The following is a 22,207-nucleotide window of genomic DNA, read 5'->3' as shown; positions in this document are numbered from 1 at the left end:
AAAATTAATAAATAAATGAGTATGTGGGATTTTAATACAAGAGCCTCTAATGAAACTGCTACATGGCTTGTTCATGAAACAGTTCATAGAAAGACCAGTTGCTGGGAGCTCATTTTTAAATGAGGAAAGAGTACGTCTCATTTAGACAGGAGAGCACAAGCTTAGCATGTTTGGACTAGGACATATTTGCACTGAAGTTTAACTCAGTGAATGAAAACTGGCTCTCATTTTCACATCCTGAAACCACACCTAGTTAGAACTTTGGCCCATAATTGACATTTACATTATCCTTGGTGCTGTAAAGTTGTTTAATGTGGGAGATTTTCTGCATAAAAAGTCTGTTTGAACAACACACAACCCTTGTTCAGAGCTGACACGTGTTGCCTAACACATGTTGCCTAACTGTCTTCCGTTTCTTTCAACCACACCTTCTTCTGCACCGACATGGGATCCAGCATGTTTAATAACCATAATAAAAGGAAACGGAGACAGACATACTGTGCAGTGCTGCATTTAACATCAGGTGTCTGGATTCAGATAAATCCAAAGGTACGTGAGAGTGTTGCGTCTCCTGTCAAACCAAGAGAAATGTAATGATAATGTGTTACAATGACTTTGGTAAATGAATGAAACATATTCATAATTTTGAAAAGTAATTATTAACATTAATTCAAAGTACTAAAAACATTTGTATTTTTTGCTCAGTTATCTCTCTGATAATGGCAATTTGACAGTGTGAAATGTGACTTTGATTCTCTGCGTAAATATTTGGTCAACATAAACTTCCTATTAAGGTCATCTCTACCTGCTTGCCTTTACCTGTGCATTGATAGAGGTACAGCTGCAGCGTATATCAAGAGGAAGGTGCAGATAAAGAATGAAGAGAAAAGTTGACATTCAAACGCCTGTGTGTTTTTATCTGTGTAGCATTCACTCCTGGGTTCACAGGATGAGAAGCAACTTTAGATCCCATTCTGCTTCACATGCTCAAAAACAATTTATTTAGTCATAATGCTCACCAACTTTCAAAGAAGTTCATTGCTGCCAAAACAAAAATGAGTTAGACAATACTGTGAAATCTTCTATAGATATAAATATTTTATGTCCTGTTATGGATAATAATGACAAACTTTATTCATACGCTGCCAGTTTATTAGGTACACCTAGCTAAAACTAAAGAAGTCTGATATGACAGCTGTTTACCTTTATAAACAACAGTGTTTATAAAGGTAGGGTTAGCTGCAAGACTCTTTTAGCTGGGTGTACTTAATAAACTGGCAATTGGATCCATGTGTCACAGGTGTAGTGCTTTACAGACACAAGAGAGAAAAAAAAACAATGAACATAATATAAATAGATATGTATTTACTGTACATATGTAAATACATGGAGGAGATGGACAAGAAACAGCCAAAGAGGAAAAGGTCTAAAGAGTATAAAGAGAGAAGAAAGTTTTGACAAGGCAAGAGCGAAGGCATTTTAATGCAGGAGAAACCTCAGTGATATTACACGTTCCGAGGGCGTCCTGAAAACCATGGGTATGGGTGTATTTGTTCGGCAGTTCAAATATCAACAATCCTTCTTCAGAATCACTTACTCTCTCTTTAATTTTTTTTTTCCTCAGTGTGCAAGCAAATTTTCTATGAAATAAATATAAAAAGAAAATGTGCACAGATTGAGTGCTCATTCTTCACCTTGGAAACAGCAGTTTCTGATTATTTCAGCTGCCTAGACATCACACACCCTGATGCTGCTAGAGCTAACCTGAAGAAGGGTTTAAAAAGAAAAAAGAAAACCATGTCACTATGGTACCGTGTCTCAGGAAATGTTTAAATAAGGTCGGCAGTAGTAGTGGAAAAAAAGGGGTTTTATTTTAAGCCAATTTTTTTTGTATTTCCATGGAGCTTAAATAGGTCGTTTTATGCTTTTTGGCTTTTCCCCTTTCATTTGTTGTGTTATATACCTTTTTTGTGCATGTAATAGGTTTGCAAAGGGAAAAAGCCCAAAGTCCACCTCAAAGGGAGTTACCATCTCCCACAGAAAACACTGCTCTGAACAGCTCAGGCAGTTCAGCCTTTACTTCCGTAACCAAGATGCGTAACTTTGTGACATAATGCTCAGTCAGACACTGTCAAAATACCAGTGGCGAAACACACTGAACTGTAGCACACACAGTGTAAAGCAGTCCGTCGACTGCCTTCCCTCACCCCCACCCCCACCCTCCTTACCAAACATTGGCTACCCTCCAGGCAGTCAAATGACATAAAGCTGTTACTGTGATGTAGAGACAGTGCACAGTTAATGAAAGATAAACTTGTAACATGTAGGGTAGCTTGGGGTAAGACTGTAGCTGTTTAAAAGCAAGGGGGTTATAGACTTATGTTTTAGAAATAAACTTGTCTTGCCTTATGTTATTAGCTTTCCAATATTAATTATTTCTCAAACTTTTTGTAAAATACGTGCTTGCCAGCTAGCTAGCAATGTGAGCATTTGTTAGCTTATAACCTCAGAATTTTACCTCAGACATTCTGATAGTGAAGTTGCTGGTTGGCTAAAGGGTCGATCCAGTGTCTAAATAACATCTAACTTACAAACGATCAAGCATAAAGGAGCAAGGTGTCTTAGGGGGGACATCTTACCCCAAACATACTAATCTAGCATTTTATACAATTTAAAAAAATACAGCTTATTTTAAATGACTAAAAAATTTTATCAACTTGTCAACTTTGGTAGTGATGAAATGAGCTTGGTTTAGACTGACGGTTATCATATAAGTTGTCTATTTTATTTTATTTTATTTTATATTAAAGCCCTGAAAACTGTCACGCCCAGCTCCTGCAGTTAGGTTATGTGTTCAGTTTTTGTCTGTTACCACTTCCTGTTGTGCTTCAGTGACTCATCTTGTGTCTTGTTCCAGGTCTTCGTCTGCCTTCCCTGCATTTGTGATTACCAGTCCCCGCCCTAATGTGCTCTACCTGTGCAGGATTGTTGATATTTCTACTTAATTGCCAAACAAATACGCCCCTCCGTCAGTGTTCCATTAGAAGCTCCCACTTTACAAATCTCTGAGGTTTCTCCAGCGTTGAATTCCCTTTGTCCTTGCCTGGTCATAAAACTTTCCCTTTCCTCTTTGGATGTGTCTCAGCCATCTCTCCTTCTTCACAGTGCCTGGACTCCAACTTGTTCGAATGTGCCGGTGTATTGAATTCTCTCCCACTGCCCCCTCCCGCCATCGCTCCTGCACATGAACACTAACAATTGCTGATTGGTTTGAACAATGTTATGTGGAAGGACCACACCACTCTCTTTGTTTTCCATTTACAGATCCAGGGCCTCTTATCAGAAAGTGGGATTAGTGAAAACTGAGTATATTGAACCTGTTTTCTGTTTCAGAGACCGAGAGAAACCCTAGATCAGAAATTCTGGCAACTGATGCAGTGAAGCTAACTTCAAACTCTGAGTTTCTCTCTGACTTCTCCTTTCCCACGGAGCCTGAAGTGGCAGTTTCATTTCCTCATTCATACTGTCGATGTCAAAGCACATACAGATCGCATTCATTTGCAGAAGTCAAAAACAACAAAAACAAAATCCTGATATAAATTCGTTACTCAAACATGATCTTTAACATGACTGCTTTTATGATAAATCTGTCTTCGATTTATGGACAGAGACAGCGATGCCTGGATATTGTGGATTCATCCTCAGAATAAAATCTATAGGCAACACTGTCCTTTGTAACACTGTGACTGTGTGGACATTAAGGCAGCTATGAGGTTGGCAACAGTTGCACTGAAACAACTATAGTGGGCTACATTACTGCAGTAATCACTGTTTAAATCAAACTAATGTGTATGAAGCTGTATCTAATCAATGAACACACCATGAATATCTCCATCTCCTCCATCCTGCTCAGTCTGGGAGGAAAATGTCTGCTCAACTGGGCCCTTGTGTTTCTCCAGAGGAACCACATCTGCAAAAGCTTCTTGGGAGTTTTCAGTGTTTCCCTTGCCGTCGTCGACATAACCCTGACCCTCTCTGTCACCACCCTTCACATCCACGCTGATGGATACGTCATCCTCCTGGGCTTGAAGCTGACCAAGTACCACATATGTTTGCTGGTTCAAATCCTTGGACAAGTCTACCGTGCTTTACTTTGGCCTGTTGTAGTTCTGGCTGGTTTGGATCATTTCTGCACTGTCACTCAGAGGTTGCAACCCACCGGCAGGGCCAGATGGATTTTCTACTTATGTGTGAGCTGCTCCCTGTGGTACCTCACTGCTGTCTACGTCTTCCTGTTGTCTGACTTCATTCCTGTCTTGGAGGATGTGCCTTACAACCAGATTCACCAATGCTGGGTCTTCCACAACTCTGAGGTCCTGCAGGTGTCCATGTTGCTCCTCCTGACTCTAGGGTGTGTAATGTTGTATGCTGGGTACAGAACACGATTATTAAAAAATCCTCCTCTAAAAGACCAAATTACAGACCAAAGTAGAACTCACTCCAGAGGAAAGGTTGTTCACCAAGCCGTGCGTATATTTCTGAACACTTGGGCCCTTTTCCTGTTTTTTCTGGCCACCTTCTTCCTCCTGCCTGTGGAAATACCTGCATACCTGGGTTTGAACATTGCTTGGCTCTGCTTCCTCAACAGCCTTCTGATAGCAGCCGTTTTATGTGCAGTCAGTCCATCCTCACAGCTAGCACAGGACTTGGCAGTCGTCCCTCCTGACAGCTTCTGCAAGTGGAGATTTTAATTCAGCTTGGCTACCGAGGACAGAACATGACTGCACAACGCCAATAATACACACGTTGGAATTAGCCACTTTGTTGAGGGTTTTAGCTAGGGCAAACCATAGCCCTAGCTAAAACCCTCAAGTTCCAGGGCTGACAAAGAACGTTATAAGTAACACAAGTAAGTAACACATAAGTAACAGTTAATGCTCTGCTACATTACACAGAAATACAAAAGCGTAATAATGAGCCTGTAAAATATACATTTTAAGGGGCACGAAACGAGCTGCCTGGTGTTGATTCTGAACGTGTCAGGAACAACTAGCAAGGAAACTGAACATTTTGTTAATTTATTTAAACACAGTACAACATCACAAAAGTCTCGTTGTTTAATAAATAACTTCCAACTTCACAAAACCAAATGCTCACAGACTTATAAACACGATGATATAATTCACTCTCTCCCACTTGATGCCTCTGGTGTCTCCGCCTTCACGTTTCGTGTTTTTCCAGCGTCCTGGCCGAAGCCAATGTAAATCATGTCGTCAAACAGGCCGCACATAGCCTTGAAGTGAAGATAGCAGTACAGCTAACTGAGCTAACTAGCTAACAGCAGTTACCAGCAGTTATGACCTGATATGTGATATGCTGCCCCTATTTTTAGGAGAATGGATTTGTTAGGTACAAAGTAGTCTACATTTTTACACATTGTACCTTTAAAGGATGAATTGTAATGACTTAAATTGGCGGCATCATCATGTTTTTCAAATTCAGATTAATTTTTTTATTCAACTTTTTTTTTTAAAACAAGTCGTGTTTTTCCTTTGAGGCCAAAAGGAGACTTGTTGTCAGTGCTGGACGGCGATGACATGTACAAGCCTTCATCCATTTAAAGCCTGAAAGTGTTGGATACTGTTTACCGTAGAACACTGAGGTTGAATCACAAACTTTAGAACCCTGATTTGTATGCTCGGGTTGGTTGGTTTTAGGGCTGAACCGAATAGTCAAAGATTCGATGCTTCGATGGGCGGAGCCTGATTCGACTGTCAATCTCACAGTCAAAGCTTCGCAGCCAGAGCCCTCTTTAAAGGGCTCTGTTCGCAGCGAAACAAGGATCATGCCATTTTGGCAATATGGGGGTACTCAACGTCTGATTTTACATAGAACTACCAGTTTTCTCCCAATAAGTTAATATACAGCCTATTACAGTATACATTTCAACGTTTAAAGTCCGGACTGAATTGGGAAAAGGGGCGTCAAAGTGTGATCTGCTCCCTTTTCTTGGAATCAGCTGTAAAATGCAAGTACTTTTAAATGACTTGGAGGCTGGCAATTCTGGCTGTAGATGTAAATGATTGATTACTCATTTGGTCCTTGTTGTTGAGTACTTGTGATGAATATTTAATTTTGATATTTTATGACCTTGTAACTATTTATTCCCATTGTAAATTGTTATGTGTTTTGTGTTATATGTTCATGTGTCTACAACCTTGTTAATTGTGAAAAAGAGATTTTTAATCTCAATGATTTTTATTTTGGTTAAATAAAAGGTATAATAATGATTTTTTTCAAATTCATATTTATTTTTTAAAGACCATGATTGCATGGTATGGAAAAATATACAATATAATCTATCAGGAATTATGTAATTTACATCATAAATTACTATAACAAAAGGTTGAGCATTCTTCAAAAAGGCACCTAATTTATGAATAACTTTTGGCTTATCTGACTAATAACAAAATGAATACAGTAAATCAGACACTAATACTTTGGAAAATACTTTCCCAATGATGCATTTATATTCATTAATTTGTCCAGTAATAAGCAAATACCTGCTAAACTAATGACATCCCCATCTGCCTCAGTGCTGCTTTGTGCTAATTTGCAAACATGCTAAATTAGCTAAGATGGTGAACATGGTTAACATTTAGCCCCAGTTTGTGCCTGCCATGTATTGGCATACAGGTGGGTCACAGAGGTAATTATTTCTCTAAAAAATAATAAACCAGAGGCGTTTGGTTTAGTTGGCATTAAGCTTATAGCCATTTTCTTTTCAGGTGTGCCGTTGGAATTGTTAATGCAAACAAGCTGGACAGCTAGTTGTAGCTAGCAAATTGCGCTCTGATTTTGCAGTCTTGCTGGAAAATTTAATGATTACTCAAATAAAATGTACACTGGAAAGTCTTATTGGAAATTTTTCACGTGTGTGGGTGGGTCCTAATGAAATAGTAGCAACAAATTTAGCCAGGAAAACACATCAGAAGATATTTACTCATACACTCAGGACCATCGTTGTGATTATTTTGACTGATTTATCTGCCGAATACTTATGAAATCCTTGTTTTGCGGCGACACCAACGTAAGAAATTCACATTACTATCCTATAAGTACTGTAAGGAATATAAACTGGAAATCTTCACATTTGAGAGTCTTCTAGTTTCAGACTCTCAGATGTGAAGATTTCCAGTTTATAGTCCTCATGCACAATTACTGAAACAAGTAATCGATTATCAAAATGGCTCTGGAGATGCCATTCTGGGCGATTTTTACCCGTCTTGTCTGTGCACAGCACAGGCTTCAGTGTGCGACTTTCAACGAGTATCTTGTGCAAATGTGTGAAATCATTAAGGACGTCATGGAGGAGGAAATCAGTATCAAGCGGATAAGAAAGGCAAAAGACAACACTGGTTTGACACTACAGAACTTTACTTGAATTTGATCCAAGTTCATTGTCTATACAGGGTATATTTACAAGATCTGAAATCAGGGAAGGGCAAAAACAGAAAAACAAACACTAGATACAACTGAGGTATTAGCTAAAAGCATTTACAGGTATGTCATTTACTAGTAAATATCAATGATAAACAGAGATGCAGTGTCTTCTGCTTAAAAAACATCTTTTTATATCACAACATGAGGTAGGAGAACAGTGTCTCGATTCATGCAAGAACAAAAGTCTCATCACACTGTAGTATTGGCAACGTAGTATGCAATGGTCATACACAGACACTGTGTTTCATGTCTCAGAACAGCTTTGAGGGGAAATGGGGGTTCTTTTTAGCCAAGCCATGATTTTCTTTTGTCTATTACAGGATTTGTATAAATTAAAACATGGTGTACCTATTTTTAGTAACCAGTGATCTGTGTGATCAATCACCAATGACACCCTACTTACTACTTCTCCTACACTGGCATCGAATAATTGCTGGCGGAAAGTTATGCACCAAACTACAAAGCATACCACCTTAATCAGTTCAAAGGGCACCTTGGATTTGTTTACTAGTTTTCTTTACATAGCCAGGAGGCAATGGGTATGCAAATCCTGTATTCAAATGTATTCACATGGCAAAGCTCTGCTCCTTTCACCTTGTTTTTTTGTCAGTTGGGAAAACTTTCACACCAGTAAATATTCCGTACAAAGCACATCCAAGTTCTCATAACACTGCAAAAAGGCCGAGCACACTGTGTTAGAAGGGATTTTTCTCCCCTTTCATTTAGTCCTTTTTTCCCCATTATGGTGTGTAATTAAAGTAGCTAAACAACTCCCCCTTGTGTATAAAATGCACAAATAATTACACAAAGTAAGATTACAGAGGTTAACAGATTTTGTTTTCTGCTAATATGACTTGAATTTCATTTTTAGTTCTGCTTAAGAGGTCATTTAGACAATAATAACTAATACTGATTATCTTTTGAGTGATGTTAACACATCCGGACTAGGATATATGATCAGAATGAAGAAACATAACTACACATCCTGAGCTACATGAGCAAGTTTTTCGCTTTCCCTTTTTATAGCTGCTGTGCTTCATTTGGACGTGGGAGCAAGCAAACACACTCCCCTCTTTTTCTCACGCACTCACATCACTTCCAAATCAAATTAGGCTACCTGTTATGTTCTTCAATATTTGACTTTATATTTAGCCAACCTCTGAACCAATAACGATATAAAACTTGCACATGTTCAATGTTCATGCAAATGAGCCATCTCAATAGTTTGTGCATTATGTGGAAGGAATTCTTTTTTTCTTTTAACAATGAATAGATTGATAGAGTGGCCCGGTGACACAAAACATATGGGGCAGCAAAACATGCAAACAAAAAAAAAAAAAAATCACTTTTTGTTTGTTTTCCTTTTTTTTCAAAAATGCATTTTCTTCAAATGTTTTTCAATTTGGCTCAGGGGAGGGCGCTTTAGCAAAGAGGTAAAGCTCATTACGTTGCACATTAAACAGTGAGATGAAATGCACAAAAAACAAATGCATCAGTTCAGAAAGAGGGGAAAGTTTGTAACAAAGTATTATGTTTTTATTTTGCCTTTGTCCTGCATCATGTATCAGTAAACCGTGCGTTTCACTCCCCCACATCCACTCGACAAAAGCCAACTTCTGGTATCTGCAAATATGTTTTTTTTTTGTTTTTTTTTAAAAAGGAAAGCAAAAACATCTGAAGCCTTGATTCTGGACCAATTAATATAACCTTTCAAAGATTTTTCATGTAAGAACAGTTAATATATTAATGACTACTGTATTTACAAAGTGAATATAAATCTTTAGTTAATACGTTAAATATTTTCTTTCATAATTTCAATAAAGGTTTAAATGGAACAACAGCAGAGTGTACATATACGGCATGGGTTTGATTTTACTGGCTTGCACCTGCTTTTTTGACAATCAACAAACCACATCTGTACTCTGCCCGGTCTGCTTTAAGGTCTGTTATTGTAAAGGGAAGCTGTGTAAGAAAATCTGCATTAAACAGGATGGAGCACAGTGGAATGTCTTATCGATTTGCATTTATAGCAGATGCATAAAAAAGGTTTAGCTGAGGCCGATCCCCCATCTCTTTTTAAACAATTATGTACAAACACGCGCGCACACACACACTCGCGCGCGCCCACACACTCGCTTATAGGGATCTCCTTAGTGGCAATAAAAAGCGCTTTTGCCTGGCAACTGACACAATAAAAGTCCTCTCTTCCTCTGGTTGGATGTCGGGCTCGCTCTCCTGGGCATCTACAAAACACTTCACACCCCCAGCTGATCTGGTACTGGAGATGGATGGACGGGTATGTCTGAGTATTGTATGTGAGTGACGTTTCGCGGGAGAGGAGGAGGGAGGGAGGTTGTTGAGAGATGGGGCAAGTCTGTACAGTCTCACCCGAGAGAGGCCCCCAGACAACAACAGCTGTCCCCATTCTGACAGCACAAAACAAAAAGGGCTCCCTCTGTACCTCCGGCGTCTGGGCCACCCAGCCTGCCGCTGTGCACCAGTCCCCCGAGCGCACCCCTCAATCCTTCACCTCCCCTCACTTCCTCTCCCTGCCCGGTGCTGTTTGTTCTGCCAGGCAGAATAACGTGAAGCAGGGGCCAGACCTGAGGCCCAAAACACCCTGGACTAACTGCTTTCACCTGCGACCCACATTCTTAGATGACACTCTGACAAACAGGGTGGGGATAAAACCGTCTGCTAACAATGAAGTCAAATGATACAAAAAAAGAAAAGGCCAGAAAACGGAGACAGGCTGGAGCTTTGATCATTTGCTGGGAACGCTGGCGCCATTGTTCTGCCTGAATGCCTGGACTGCACTCGCACACTCGAGTGTGTGCGGGCATGCAAGGATGTCGTATGTATTATGGTAACACAGTACAGCTACCGCACATGTGAGACCCCGCCTTTCTGCTTTCTTAGAAAAGCTACTCTGGCTCAACCAGCCTCCGTGTCCAGACGCATTCCTTTCCCAGGGGATTCTGGGGGAGGAGGGTGCGTTAAGTGCATAACACTGCTTGTGAGCTTCTTCATGCCAAGCCGGAAAACTGTGTTTCCTGTCTAGCCCAAAGTGGGTGAAAAACAACAGTGTTTCCCAGCAGAGGGCAATGGCGCTAGCGTACAGTGGCGGAAGGTGGTGGGGGCAAGTTAGAGGAGGCACTGGACAGCTAGTGGATCAACCGACAAGACAGTTTGGTCTACAACAGGAGAGTCCAGGCGCTGCCCAGCAAAGTGAAGAGGAAAACTAGTCTGTGTTAGCAGCAGCTGGGGTCCAGGCCAGGCGATTTGCTAGCTAGCTACCTTGTGGGGGTCACACTCAAACACTCATTTCAAGTTTAGCGTCACTATTGGCATATTTTCATGAGGTTTTACGACATCTGTTTTTTTTGTACAGTAAATGTCTTTCTCCTCCATATAGATTTGATGTTTCTGACTTGTTGTTACACTTGTCTTTTACAAGGAGCAAAAAAACCCAAAACGTGTACTGAAATGTCCATGCAGTTTCCTGCAGTCGCTGGTACTTGAGCGTTTGTACATACAGATAGACGAAGAATGGGCACGCAAAGCAGGCGCCATTATGTGTCTGTGGGCACCGGCTGATGTGCCAGGTAGTAGCATGACGAGATGTCCGTGAGGAGCTGCGATGAGTCTGTGTGTCCAAGTCTGAAATCTCCAAGTCATGAGTTCCAGATTCCAGAAAGAGCAAGGAGGGATTGGAGTGGAGGGTGACAACCGTGGGGGAGGAAAAAAAAACAAAACAAAAAAAACATAATGATGTGTTGAGTTAGTCTCTACTTGATCAAACTCCCGTCTGTGAAGCAGCGGTTTGTTCAATAAAAATTATAAATTAAATCAAAACATACATGCCCAAATAAATCTTTAAATACTGTTTAAAGAGAGGAGAGGGGAGTAAAATAAAGAATCATAAAAAAATAATAACACAACATAAAACTTTTCTTTTAAGGGATATTAAATTACAAAAACAAAAGTCTGAAAAAAGAGTGAGGGTGAGATGAACAAGTTTAAAAAAAAAACAAAACACACAACAGCCTGAGGAGATGGGAACCTCCTTTATGCTTCAGACTGATTTGTTTGTGTCTGGAGAGTTGGCGGGTGATGGGGGAGAGGAATGAGGGAGGCGCCCAGAGGGGTGGCAGTTACTTTTGGCCAGCCACTAGGGCCTCTGAGAAGGAGGAAGAGGAGCAGGAGGGCGGGGAGTGGGCGTTAGGGGGTCCAGTTGAAGGGGTGAGAGGAGGAGAGGGGCTGCCTCCCACCGTGCCAGACTGGGCCATCTGCTGCTTGAGCTGGGCGATTGTGCGCTCCAACTTTTCCCGTGCCTCCCGCTCCCTGCGCAGCTCCTCCTGCAGCTCCTCCCGGTCTGCCTCCGCCTGCTCCAGCCTCTGACGCAGTTCCGACAACTGGGAGGAGACAGACAGACAGACAGGCATGAGGTCAACGTATGCCTACAGCACATTAGAAGACATTTAGTTGAACACAGTTCATCACATTCATGGCGTGTAGTTCTTGACGTATTAAGAGATTCTGTAACTAGATTCAACGTTGCAGAATACTTTTTTTCCCCTTAGCCCTTCTCTTCATATAAGAAACTCAAAAAACACAGACATGCACACAAAACAGATCCTACGTAAAATATTAAGACAAACAGATAGCAGCTGAAAAGTAGTTAGCTAGGAGCCCATCATAACAGGAGATGCACTGTGTGTAGTGAAGAGACCCTAACCCTTATTGTGTGTTGCTCTTTCAGCCACCAGTGGTCACATTTTCAAGGTAAAAATTACCCCACAATAATGAGTCAAACAAGAAAAGATGTATAAAGACACAGTCATGGACATATTCACTGCTGTGTTTTTACTCGCACCTTAGAGATTTGTGTGAAACTGGGAAATTTCTTCACACAATGTCTACTTTCAGGCTAGAACTAAACTCAACCACACAAACACATGCGCAATCCCTTTCCCAACCGGGAGACATCCTGAGTTTGATGCCGGGGCACATCTCTGGTTCAGAGGTTTTGAAAACACCCTTCACTACCATTAAAGGAAATTTGTAAAATGTAAAATGCTCTGTACTTGTATAGAGCCTAGTCTTTTCGACCACTCAAATCGCTTTTACACTACATCCGTATTCACCATTCATACACTGAGCCTAAGTGCTCAAACATAAACTAATATTCACACATGTTCATACGCTGACGGAACAGCCACCAGGGGCAATTCGGGGTTCAGTATCTTGCCAAGGACATGCAGCCTGGGGGAGCCGGGATTGTACCACCGACCTTCTGATTAACAGCCAACCCGCTCTACCTCCTGAGCCACAGCCACCCGCTTTGTGGGTGCTGACCATGTGATCTTAAGTGTTCTTTGCCACTAACTGATGGAAACAGTTAGCATTAGCATACTGCTGGACCAGTGGGAATTTACTGAGGATTCATATAGTGGTGTTTGCATTATAACTCAGCACATTCAGACAACAGAGTGATGTAAACTGTGAATATCTTTTCACCAATGTCACAAATGGAAATTCTTGCATTATCATGATAATAAATAAATTATGTGAATTTAATGGTTTAAATACTAGAAGGTGCAAGGAAGTATTGATATGTGGAGAGCAGCACTGATGCTTTCCTGGTTTGAAGCGTAGCAGTATGTCTTTGAGATAAAAACAGCATATGTTAAGTCATGCAAGCCAATGTGCTTACTGCATATGTCAATGTGATTCAATCAGGCTGCCTCTGATGCCATAGTCAGTGCTGCACATGCACGTGTTCCCTTCTAAGTCTGTACCTGTGCAGTGTAGTGGGCCTCTTGCTGGCGTTGTGTCCCCGGCTCGCAGGCGCATGCCTGCTGTCGCAGCTGCTCCAGACGGGTCTCTAGCTCCAGCTGTTCCTGGCGGGCCTGGCTAAGCTGCCGCGCCTGCTCGCTGTGCACCGCCTCCAGCTCACAGCGCAGCTCCCGCTGCTCAGCGCTCAGCTCCCTTAGCCTCGCCGCCTCGCCCCCACGCAACGCCTCCAGCTCCTGGAAACACAGAGACTAAGTCAAGGGAAATAACAATAATAATGTGATACTTCACTGACCCCTGTAGAGAAAATGCTTTATATTTCAGCCCCTCCACAGGGAGGTCAGGTGTTTGATACCACAAGGGACTCCAATAGCGGCCTGCGGACCAAATTCAGACAGATCAAAAAAACGTTATAAATGACCTTTAACAGATTCAGTGCGATTATGGATGTAGTCAAGAGCAAAAAAAAAATTAAAGTGGGAAAAGAGGACAGACTACATTTACCTTTTTTCTGTTATTTTGTCTTTTTATAACTGAATATCTCATTTTAGAATACAAATGCAATTCTCTGTGAATACAGTGACATAAGTCAGCAGTAGATGTGGACGTCACTACAATGTAGGAATGTTTTAATAATATTAAAATGTTATATATTAGTGAAGCACTGATTTAACTTAATTGGAGTGCTGACTTTTCCAGGCAGTGGGATGAAGGGGTCGGTGGGAGGTGAACATCACCTCCACATCTACATCAAGGACACTTTTAATAGGCGAGGACAGTTTTGGTCTAGTCAGGAGCTCATTTATCTCGGTCTTTGTTCTTTCAGACTGCAAACTCACCATTTCCAGCTGCAGCTGCTTATGCAGGGTGGAGTTGAGCTTCTCCTGCTGCTTGCTGTACATCTGCATGATCTCCACAACAATCCTGTCCTTGTCATCCTCCAGCCCCCCCACCACCACTGCAGCATTGCTCATGGCGGAGCCCATGTCCTTAGCCACTACTTCCGTTACCGGCGACATCAACGACGCAGGAGGAGGAGGGGTGCGGGCGGGATGGTGGGTGGCTTTCTTGCAGCTCAGGCTGCTTGTCTCCATGGAAACTGCCTGGGTTTGGCATTCCCGCTCGGTGGCCAAGGCAGTAGCGGCACGTTGGGATTTGGCCTCCTCGGTGCCAGCAACGGCGGGAGGCGATGCATGAAGATCTGAGGAGGGAGGAAGAGGAGGATGAAGGAGAGTTTATAAAAAAAAAAATTAAAAAAAAAGCAGGGGAGGTGGTTGAAAGAGAGGAAGTGCGAGCTAAGCTAGTGTACACTCCCGCCTACGCTTTGTAACACCCTCGCACAACCTCACAGAAGCTCACACCTCTTTCTCTCAGCGTGAGTGCACACGCAAGCAGAAGCGCGGCATGGCAACAGCTGACAAACAAGAGAGAGAGAGCGAGCGCGCCTAAAGGGCCGTGTGTGGGAGATGCGCTGCTCTGCGTGGGCTTCTCTATTCAAACTCTGGCCTATTCTCTCACTGTAGCCTTTAAAAAAGGTGCACATCCTGGGAGAAGGATCAAACAGGCCGTGTCACACACTCACACACTGCTGCAATGGGGGCATGTGTAGTCTAATAATGCCGGTGCATGTTTAAGCTCACACACAGAAAGAGAAGAAGAAATAGTGAAAGAGAGCATGAGAATGGTGTGTTGTTTACCAGCCAAATGCATTCATACAGTATGTGTGTGACAGGAAACAGCATGCTCTGTATACAACATGGCACTGGAGAGCACACTCTTTTACTGACTCAAGCTGCACATGTGCGTACACACACACACACACACACACAAAATGGTAGAAGCACACAAATAACAGGAGTGGGTCATTTGGTAGTGGTTGGAAAGGAAATAAGCAGATGAGAATGAGAGAAAGAGAGAGACAGAGTGAGAGAGAGAGAAAATGCCACAACAGAAAGAGTGAAAGGCACGCAAACAGAGTGGGAGAGAAGAGGAGGAGGATGAAGAGGAGGAGGGGGAAAAAGTGACAGCAGACTGTGAGGGAGGCAGAGATGAAGGGAGCCAGAGAAGAAAGAGGCGAGTGTGGATGAATGGAGGGATGAAAGACGAAGTGCGGGAGCAGACGGAGGACAGACTCAGAGGATGTGGAGATAGCTGCCAGGAAAAAAAAGAGGATGGAGGGAGGATAGACAGATTGCTTGGAGAAGAAAAAGGGGGAGCAGAACGCCCGAGAGATATGAGAGCGAGACGACCTGGCAGTAAGATGTGGCGTAAAAATAATGACCGAAACAATTCCTCTCATTGTCTCTCTCTCTCTTTACATATATACAGACATAAAAACACAGTGCGGAGAGGGGTCACTGTCATTTCCACCCCTCTCCTTCATCGATAGTGAGGTGCCCCCGCCCCCCAAGTCTTTATATGAAGGTCAAAGCATGATTATGTGCGTCGCTGCAGGCTGCAATGTTGTGTTGTTGAAGTGTGCGTGCATGAATGTGTGTGTTAGATGCAGATTGTATGTTTACAGTAAGCACGTGTCTGCTCTTCAAGTGTGTTACAGGGACGTGATCTGAATGTCTCTTCTGCTTATGTTGTATGTAAATCGCTCTTGCTTGCCATGTCACATATTCATAGTCGGCATGTGTGTTTGTGTGTCTAATGTACATGCAGTGGACACAGTATTTAATTATTAATATAATATCAATATATTAATATAATTAATAGTTAATGATCAAATATCACCATTGTTGTCCGCCTTTGGTTGTTAATGGAAATCCTTTAATTTGAAATTGACTAATATCAAATTAAGACTAGAGCACATTAATATTTGAAAACAAAAATAGTGTTTCACTTTGCAGTCATTCATTATCTGTTCAGCATAAATGCTGAATAGAAGGCATTAAAGTAAAGTGGTTAAAATGATTAGATGACATTATAAAATAGGTATTCAATCATTTTCTTTTTTAATTAGTATTTCATTCAGCTCTTTAATTCATTTTTGTTTATATCCAAACCTTTTTAATAGTGGTATTTTTACCATGCTTATACGATTTCTGAACATTACCTGTCACTTTACCTGTTGTCTCATGTTGAGTGGGTAACATAGACTCTGGAGCATGTAGCTAAAATTAACTAGTTCTACAGTTAATAATTCAGTGGGTAAACTGGAAGCAATATCCTGCCTTTTCATGCGTTCTGCGTGTGCTTGTTTTAGTTTTTCACTTGCATGAACACACGTCGTCAAGTAAGTAAAGGGAATTATTCTATTTTAGTAGTGTTAGATTTGAATCAGTGTTTGACACAACTGATCATAACATATAAATGAAAAGGCCTGATATGTGGGTGGGAATTCCCGTGCTCAGTAGTTGCTTGATTTGTATATAAAAAATATAAAAGGAGGACAGGTTTAAGCATGACGTGGGACTTTATGTCTGGGAAAGTTTATGTTAAATTTGATCACATTTTATTTACGCATTTGGCATTGTGTAGTACAATACCTCTCTGACCTGCTTATCCAAGATCAGACATCTTATGTCATCTGGCATTAACACTGTTCAAAAGTAGACAAAAATTCCTTCTCGCTTGGAATGAAATCTGCTATATAAATGCATATATAAAATGGTGAACATGTGTGTAATGCAAATCCAATTTCTACATTGGTGCGGTAAAATGGTATATGTATATGTTTGTAATTGAGCATGACAATACCATGTATGCATATTATGTAAATGGTTTTCCATTCGTCTCCCTTTGTACTGTGTGTTGGGTCAATATGTGTGTGTATTAATGTGGGTATGACATTACTGACCCATGGGTGGCTCGTCATGGCCCAGCACTCTGCGGCTGTAGTGGTGTTTGAGCAGCGCGCCGAACATCTCGGGGCTCATCTCCGCCTCCCTCTGCAGAGACACGTTGGGAGCCACCATCTTATCGTATGTGTACAGGTAGTAACTGGGAGAGAAACAGAGACAAAGAAAGAAGACATTTAAGATCTAAACTGAATCTAATACTGAATGTAAAATAGCAAGTAATTTAAATTAAATTCCAAGTTTTCCCTGATTGCACAAGGTGGGTTATGCTGCTAATTAAGTACATACTGAATTGATTGTTGGTCATTCTAGTTATAATGGTAGCAGTGTCACCTTTCACATACTTCTGTCTTTGCAGTAAATATCGTAAAATGTTAAAAGCTATGGACTTTGCAATGCCAATACACATACGCCTGCTATAACTTATATGGCCCTTTTACCTCTACAGTTATAAAACCCAGCTTAATCAGAGTAATAGAACAACAGTCATTTGGTGGCTACAGTGACTGCACCATCTGAAGACAGGAGCTGAAAACACAGTGTGGAAAATATGGACATTTCTTATCACATGTTTACAGAATCTCAGCCAAAACAGACCTTCGGCTTATCGCAAATGTCCAGATAGTGGGCACAACTGAGAGAGAGAGCGAGCGCGTGCCTGGAAATGCACTGAAGTCACTGAGCCAACACTATCTGTCTATTCCTAGCTGCGTGGTGGGGGGGGGGGGGGGGGGGGGGGGAGCGATGGAGGAGAGGAGCGGAGCGGAGCGAAGAGAAGCTTTGAACCCCTCCCCCCATCAGCAGCCCCCTGCAGATAGAGCTGTGAACTAGGTTAAGCATGACAGCGCAGCGGGCTCTGCCTGAAAAACTATGGCATGACCAACCAAGCCTCGCTTCCTCTCCTCTGGATGGAAACGAAGTGCTGCCTGCTCGCCTGCATGTGAATCTGAAACTCCTTCACATGAAAACGCCTAAGATGTGACTGAATAATGTAATACTGCCTCGCATTTGAAGTATTATTTTCAAGTGTACCGCTAATGGATGTTGGTGGTAACCCATTAAGTGCTGCGGATGTCAAGCACGACGTTTGGCTGTAGCAGCTCATTGTTACCAACGCTGCAATGCAAGACACGTGCTTCAAACTGCACTGCGCAAGTCCTGACTGGTTTGAGAGAGCGTAGCAGTCATGTGCGGCTGGTAGGTGACCAGAACTTTAATCTTGCCAATTTGTCTGGCCCGGGCGTCTGCGAGCCTCCACACAGTCAGTGTGTCAAGGCAGTCACATGTAGCCGTGGCACCATAAACCTTCCATCTTTTAATCTGGGTCAGATTACTATCTGACCCAGATTACTAGCTCTCAGAGAACGTCATATCCAAACACAGGCTGGTATCCTCTGTGGGGGGGATTGAGGGAGGAACAGAGAAGCAGAAGAGAGAAAACAAGGGCTTTGTGAAGAAAAGGGAAGGAGGGAGGAAGTGAGGAGTGGCGCATGTGATGAAGGATAAAGCATGAGGAGGCAGAAGAGGGAACACAGCACCAGCAAATTAGGGATGGGAATTTCATTTACTAAAAAAGAAACTGAAGTCAAACTGAAACTTAACATTTCTTACTAAAGCAGAAGGGCAAAGAAACACACGTACACTATCTGGCATAGAGGCAGCAGGGCTTGTAAAGAATAGCTTCAGGTATTGATATCAAAGTTAATGAGGTGTAGTACCTGGGATGGACCAGGGTGGGGTGTCCTGGCTCCTCCTTGATGTCCGAGAAAAGACGGTTGAACACCAAAGTAGGTGGAGATGTTTTCCCCTGTGGAAACCCCCCCACAGACACATAAATATCACACACCACAGCAACATTTTCTTCTAAGCTACTGCGTTATGTTACAAAAGGCATAGAATGACATCGTCCATCCGCATTTATTGATCTTTGCATGCCATCTTGGAGTTGAATAAATTAATTATCACAAGATGCATGCACACACAGACCCACATGTGTACACACACATGCATACATGGAGAGACGCAGCAGGAGAAGAGGGGAGTGTTCTGTACTGCTGGCGCTTATGGAGCCATAATCTAATAAAGCTAATATATGCATGCATACACGTGGATGAGGGATCATCCATCAGGCATCAGCTAAAAGAATGTGTGTGTGTAAAAAAAGATAATCATGCATGTTAAAGAGCCTCTTCCCTGCGTGTACTGCAATAAGGGGGAGCAGCTGTACGAGTGCATTTCCTGACAGGTCAGAGAGGAGAAGTGTGCCGCTATGAATGGGTGAACAGGGAGGTTGTCTGGCGACCCTGAGAGGTGACCTGTGTGTAGTGGCGGGGGAGGGGGAAGAGAGGACGGGATATTGGTAGGAAGTACGAGTCGACGGAGAGGTGGGGTGGATGGATATGGGGAGGGAACCGGCAACTGACCTTTCGCGCAGGGTCGGCATCGGCCAGCTTGCTGCTGGGGGAGCAGAGATCTGCCGAGGATTTCCTCACCTGGCTCTCCTCCTCCTCCTCCACTGCCTTCTGCAACACCCAGAGAAAGACAAGCCAAGGTTAAACGCAACAGAGAAAGAGAGCGGCGAGATAGAGTGCTGCATAAAATACATTTGTAAGAGCAATTAAAATGATGCACGGACTCTGTCGAGGGAGAACGAGAAGAAGAAAGTGGTGAGAAAAAAATTATTATAACTGGCACCGCAGAGGCTAAGGTCACAGACGGGAAAGATAGAGACAAATGGCATTTAAACTATAGGAAATAGAGACAAATCACATCCAAGAGATAGAAAATGGAGACAAATGGCATTAGAAGTGAGCAGCTTGTACAAGTGGGCTATGGCCTGAGTCGGCTGAGATATAGTGTCGGAGAAAACAAAGGCAGCAGGAAAATGAATAAGCTAAGAGTAGAGGCTGAATGAGACCACTGAGGAAAGCTTATGAATAACACACAAGGAAAGCCACGCTGATAGTCAACATGGCTACAGCATGGCCTGTCATTATGTGCTTCTGTGCACATGAGTCATCGGTATACATGCAACGCAGTTGGAGTCAGCCTTTTGCTCAATGCGTAGACATATTTTCTGTTGAATGTCTATGATTCATTGTGTCAGCTTCGTACGCTCTGAGCCGTGAGTGTTCAGTAAATACTGCTGGCACTGCCTCTAGTTGTGTGTCCTTGTGTGTGTGTTTTTGAGCAAATCCAGGACACGCTCAGTGAGAGGCTACAAGCTGATGGAGTTGATGCTTATCTGCAGCAGACAGGCCTGACACTACATACAAGCCTGCCTGCAGTTCTCACACACAAACAAAGTGATATGTAGCAAAAGTACCAGAGGAACAAGACTTTCCAGCAATGCAATATGAACCGCTATCTATAAATTTTATCGTCAGAGCAATATGAACATGTTCAATAAACACACCACAAACGACTGCCTGAAACACAATGAATAAGGAAAATTATTTAGGGATAGGTACCAAAACCTGGTATTATACGGCCCCGGGAGCTAAAGACTAGTATTTATTATCACGATGCAGCCTCTGTCCTGCTCTCCCCCACACACACTTTTTGATGTCAGGAATTTTATTTACATTTTAGATTTGTTTCCACTGACGTATTGAGTTTCTTTTGTTACTATGCTGTTTAGCTACAGGGAAAGAGGATAAAGAGGCGGAGAGAGAATTCAATGAGAACAAGCAGAACCAAAGTGCAGAAGGACGGGAGAAAGAGATAGAGGCTGTTTGAAAGCATCAATAATTTACTTACTAGCCCTACTAGCCTGAAGCCATCTATAAACATTTATCCACAAAAATACATGCAAAGAGTTGGATACAGCGAATGATAAAGACAACCTTTCATTAGCTAGACAAAGATTTCCTCTGCACTCCATGGGCTAAGAGACACTGTCATTACCAGAGCTAAACAGACTCAGAACAATACGACCAAATTACTGTGACAGCTAGGTATTAGCCACCTTACACACACACACACACACACACACACACACACACACACACACACACCTTTGTAGGAATAGTTTGACATTTTGGTAACTTTGGAAAGTCATTTATGAAGCAAAATAGCTTCTCTAATGTGACTCTTCCTCTAAAATCAAAGATGTTTTTACATTTCTGTTTATATATGGGTTAAACAAACGAGATACCACGGCGTTAATAGGTCTGCGTTAGAGGTGAAAATGTATTTATGAACTTTGGATTAGAACCTGGCTTGCCGTTTTTCTCCGCCTCCTCCTCCTTTATGCTAAGCTATACTAAACTATAGACGTCCTGGATCCAGCACAGGAACAATCTGGTCTCATCTTGGAACGAAAGAAGCATATTTCCCAAAATATTAAACTATTGCATTAAATATATAGTGAAGAAATAACCTACGCCTGTTACCTTTTCTGTTATGTCTCAAAAAACAACTACTAGTAGTCCTTATTTGAGTATGTGTGTGTTTAAGTACTGCATGCAGGGGATAGTCCCTTAATTACAACAGCATGGATGAATGAGCATGTGCATGCACATGTAATGGGCTGGAGCCATATGTATTGTCAGGGAGGGAGGGAGGGTGTGTGTGTGTGTCTGTGTGTATGTATGTGTGTGTGTGTGTGTAGAAGGGGGGCTCGTCCGTTTATGAGCACTTGTGGTTGGCCTTTTTTCCCCTCCAGAAGGCAGTACTGCAGAGCTGAGGAGGGAGGGAGGGAGGGAGTGAAGGGGAGGCAGAGAGGATGAAGGGACAGGGCAGAGATAGAGGGAAGGTTGAATTGACAGGAACAATAATAATCCCACTGCAGTGGTGTCGAGGCGAACAAGGTACACACTGTCTGAATTCCTTCTGCCATTAAGGCTGTCTGAACGTGTATGTTTGATGGCATTCCCTACTACATTCCCCTAAAATCTGTCACTCCCCTTGCACAAGTGTGCGCGCGTGCGTGCGTGAGAGAGAGACTAACACAGAAAGAAGGAGAACATGAGCCCAAACTGACATTAACACCAGGTCATCCAGAGGTCTCATCTGCTTGACCCCCGTGACAGCAGATGCTATGCTGATGAGACAACTGACAGCTCATTAAAAAGGTAGGTGTGTGTGTGTGCGTACAAAGT

At 42.4% G+C, this 22,207-nt stretch overlaps 2 protein-coding genes across 4 annotated transcripts in view; one reads left to right on the top strand and one right to left on the bottom strand.

The window, feature by feature from the left end:
* The first annotated feature begins 410 nt into the window (after positions 1 to 410).
* gpr160 (G protein-coupled receptor 160) lies at positions 411 to 6,241 on the top strand. 2 transcript variants are annotated; one of them, XM_038717627.1, is made up of 2 exons: positions 411 to 549; positions 3,394 to 6,241. In XM_038717627.1, the coding sequence occupies exon 2, from the start codon at positions 3,846 to 3,848 to the stop codon at positions 4,749 to 4,751; it is 906 nt and encodes a 301-aa protein (XP_038573555.1). In that variant the 5' UTR covers positions 411 to 549; positions 3,394 to 3,845; the 3' UTR covers positions 4,752 to 6,241. The 2 variants fall into 2 exon arrangements, with proteins under 2 accessions (XP_038573555.1, XP_038573556.1); XM_038717628.1 differs by having other exon boundaries at positions 452 to 549; positions 2,918 to 6,241.
* A 1,178-nt stretch (positions 6,242 to 7,419) lies between these two features.
* skila (SKI-like proto-oncogene a) overlaps positions 7,420 to 22,207 on the bottom strand; it is a 31,946-nt gene continuing 17,158 nt past the window's right edge. For both annotated transcript variants that reach the window (XM_038717621.1, XM_038717622.1), the window contains 6 exons: positions 19,529 to 19,627; positions 18,824 to 18,912; positions 17,105 to 17,247; positions 14,139 to 14,500; positions 13,305 to 13,535; positions 7,420 to 11,918 (listed from right to left, as the gene is read on the bottom strand). In XM_038717621.1, coding sequence (XP_038573549.1) covers positions 11,658 to 11,918; positions 13,305 to 13,535; positions 14,139 to 14,500; positions 17,105 to 17,247; positions 18,824 to 18,912; positions 19,529 to 19,627 — 1,185 coding nt within the window. In that variant the 3' untranslated portion in view covers positions 7,420 to 11,657. The remainder of the gene's footprint in view (positions 11,919 to 13,304; positions 13,536 to 14,138; positions 14,501 to 17,104; positions 17,248 to 18,823; positions 18,913 to 19,528; positions 19,628 to 22,207) is intronic.

The sequence above is a fragment of the Micropterus salmoides genome, unplaced genomic scaffold, assembly GCF_014851395.1.
Source record: "Micropterus salmoides isolate LMB-PRFRI ecotype aquatic unplaced genomic scaffold, ASM1485139v1 Ms_hic_scaffold_14, whole genome shotgun sequence".
Classification (NCBI taxonomy): Eukaryota; Metazoa; Chordata; class Actinopteri; order Centrarchiformes; family Centrarchidae; genus Micropterus; species Micropterus salmoides.
The sequence above is the reverse complement of the archived record's forward strand: the minus strand, read 5'-3'. Positions and strand labels throughout refer to the sequence as shown.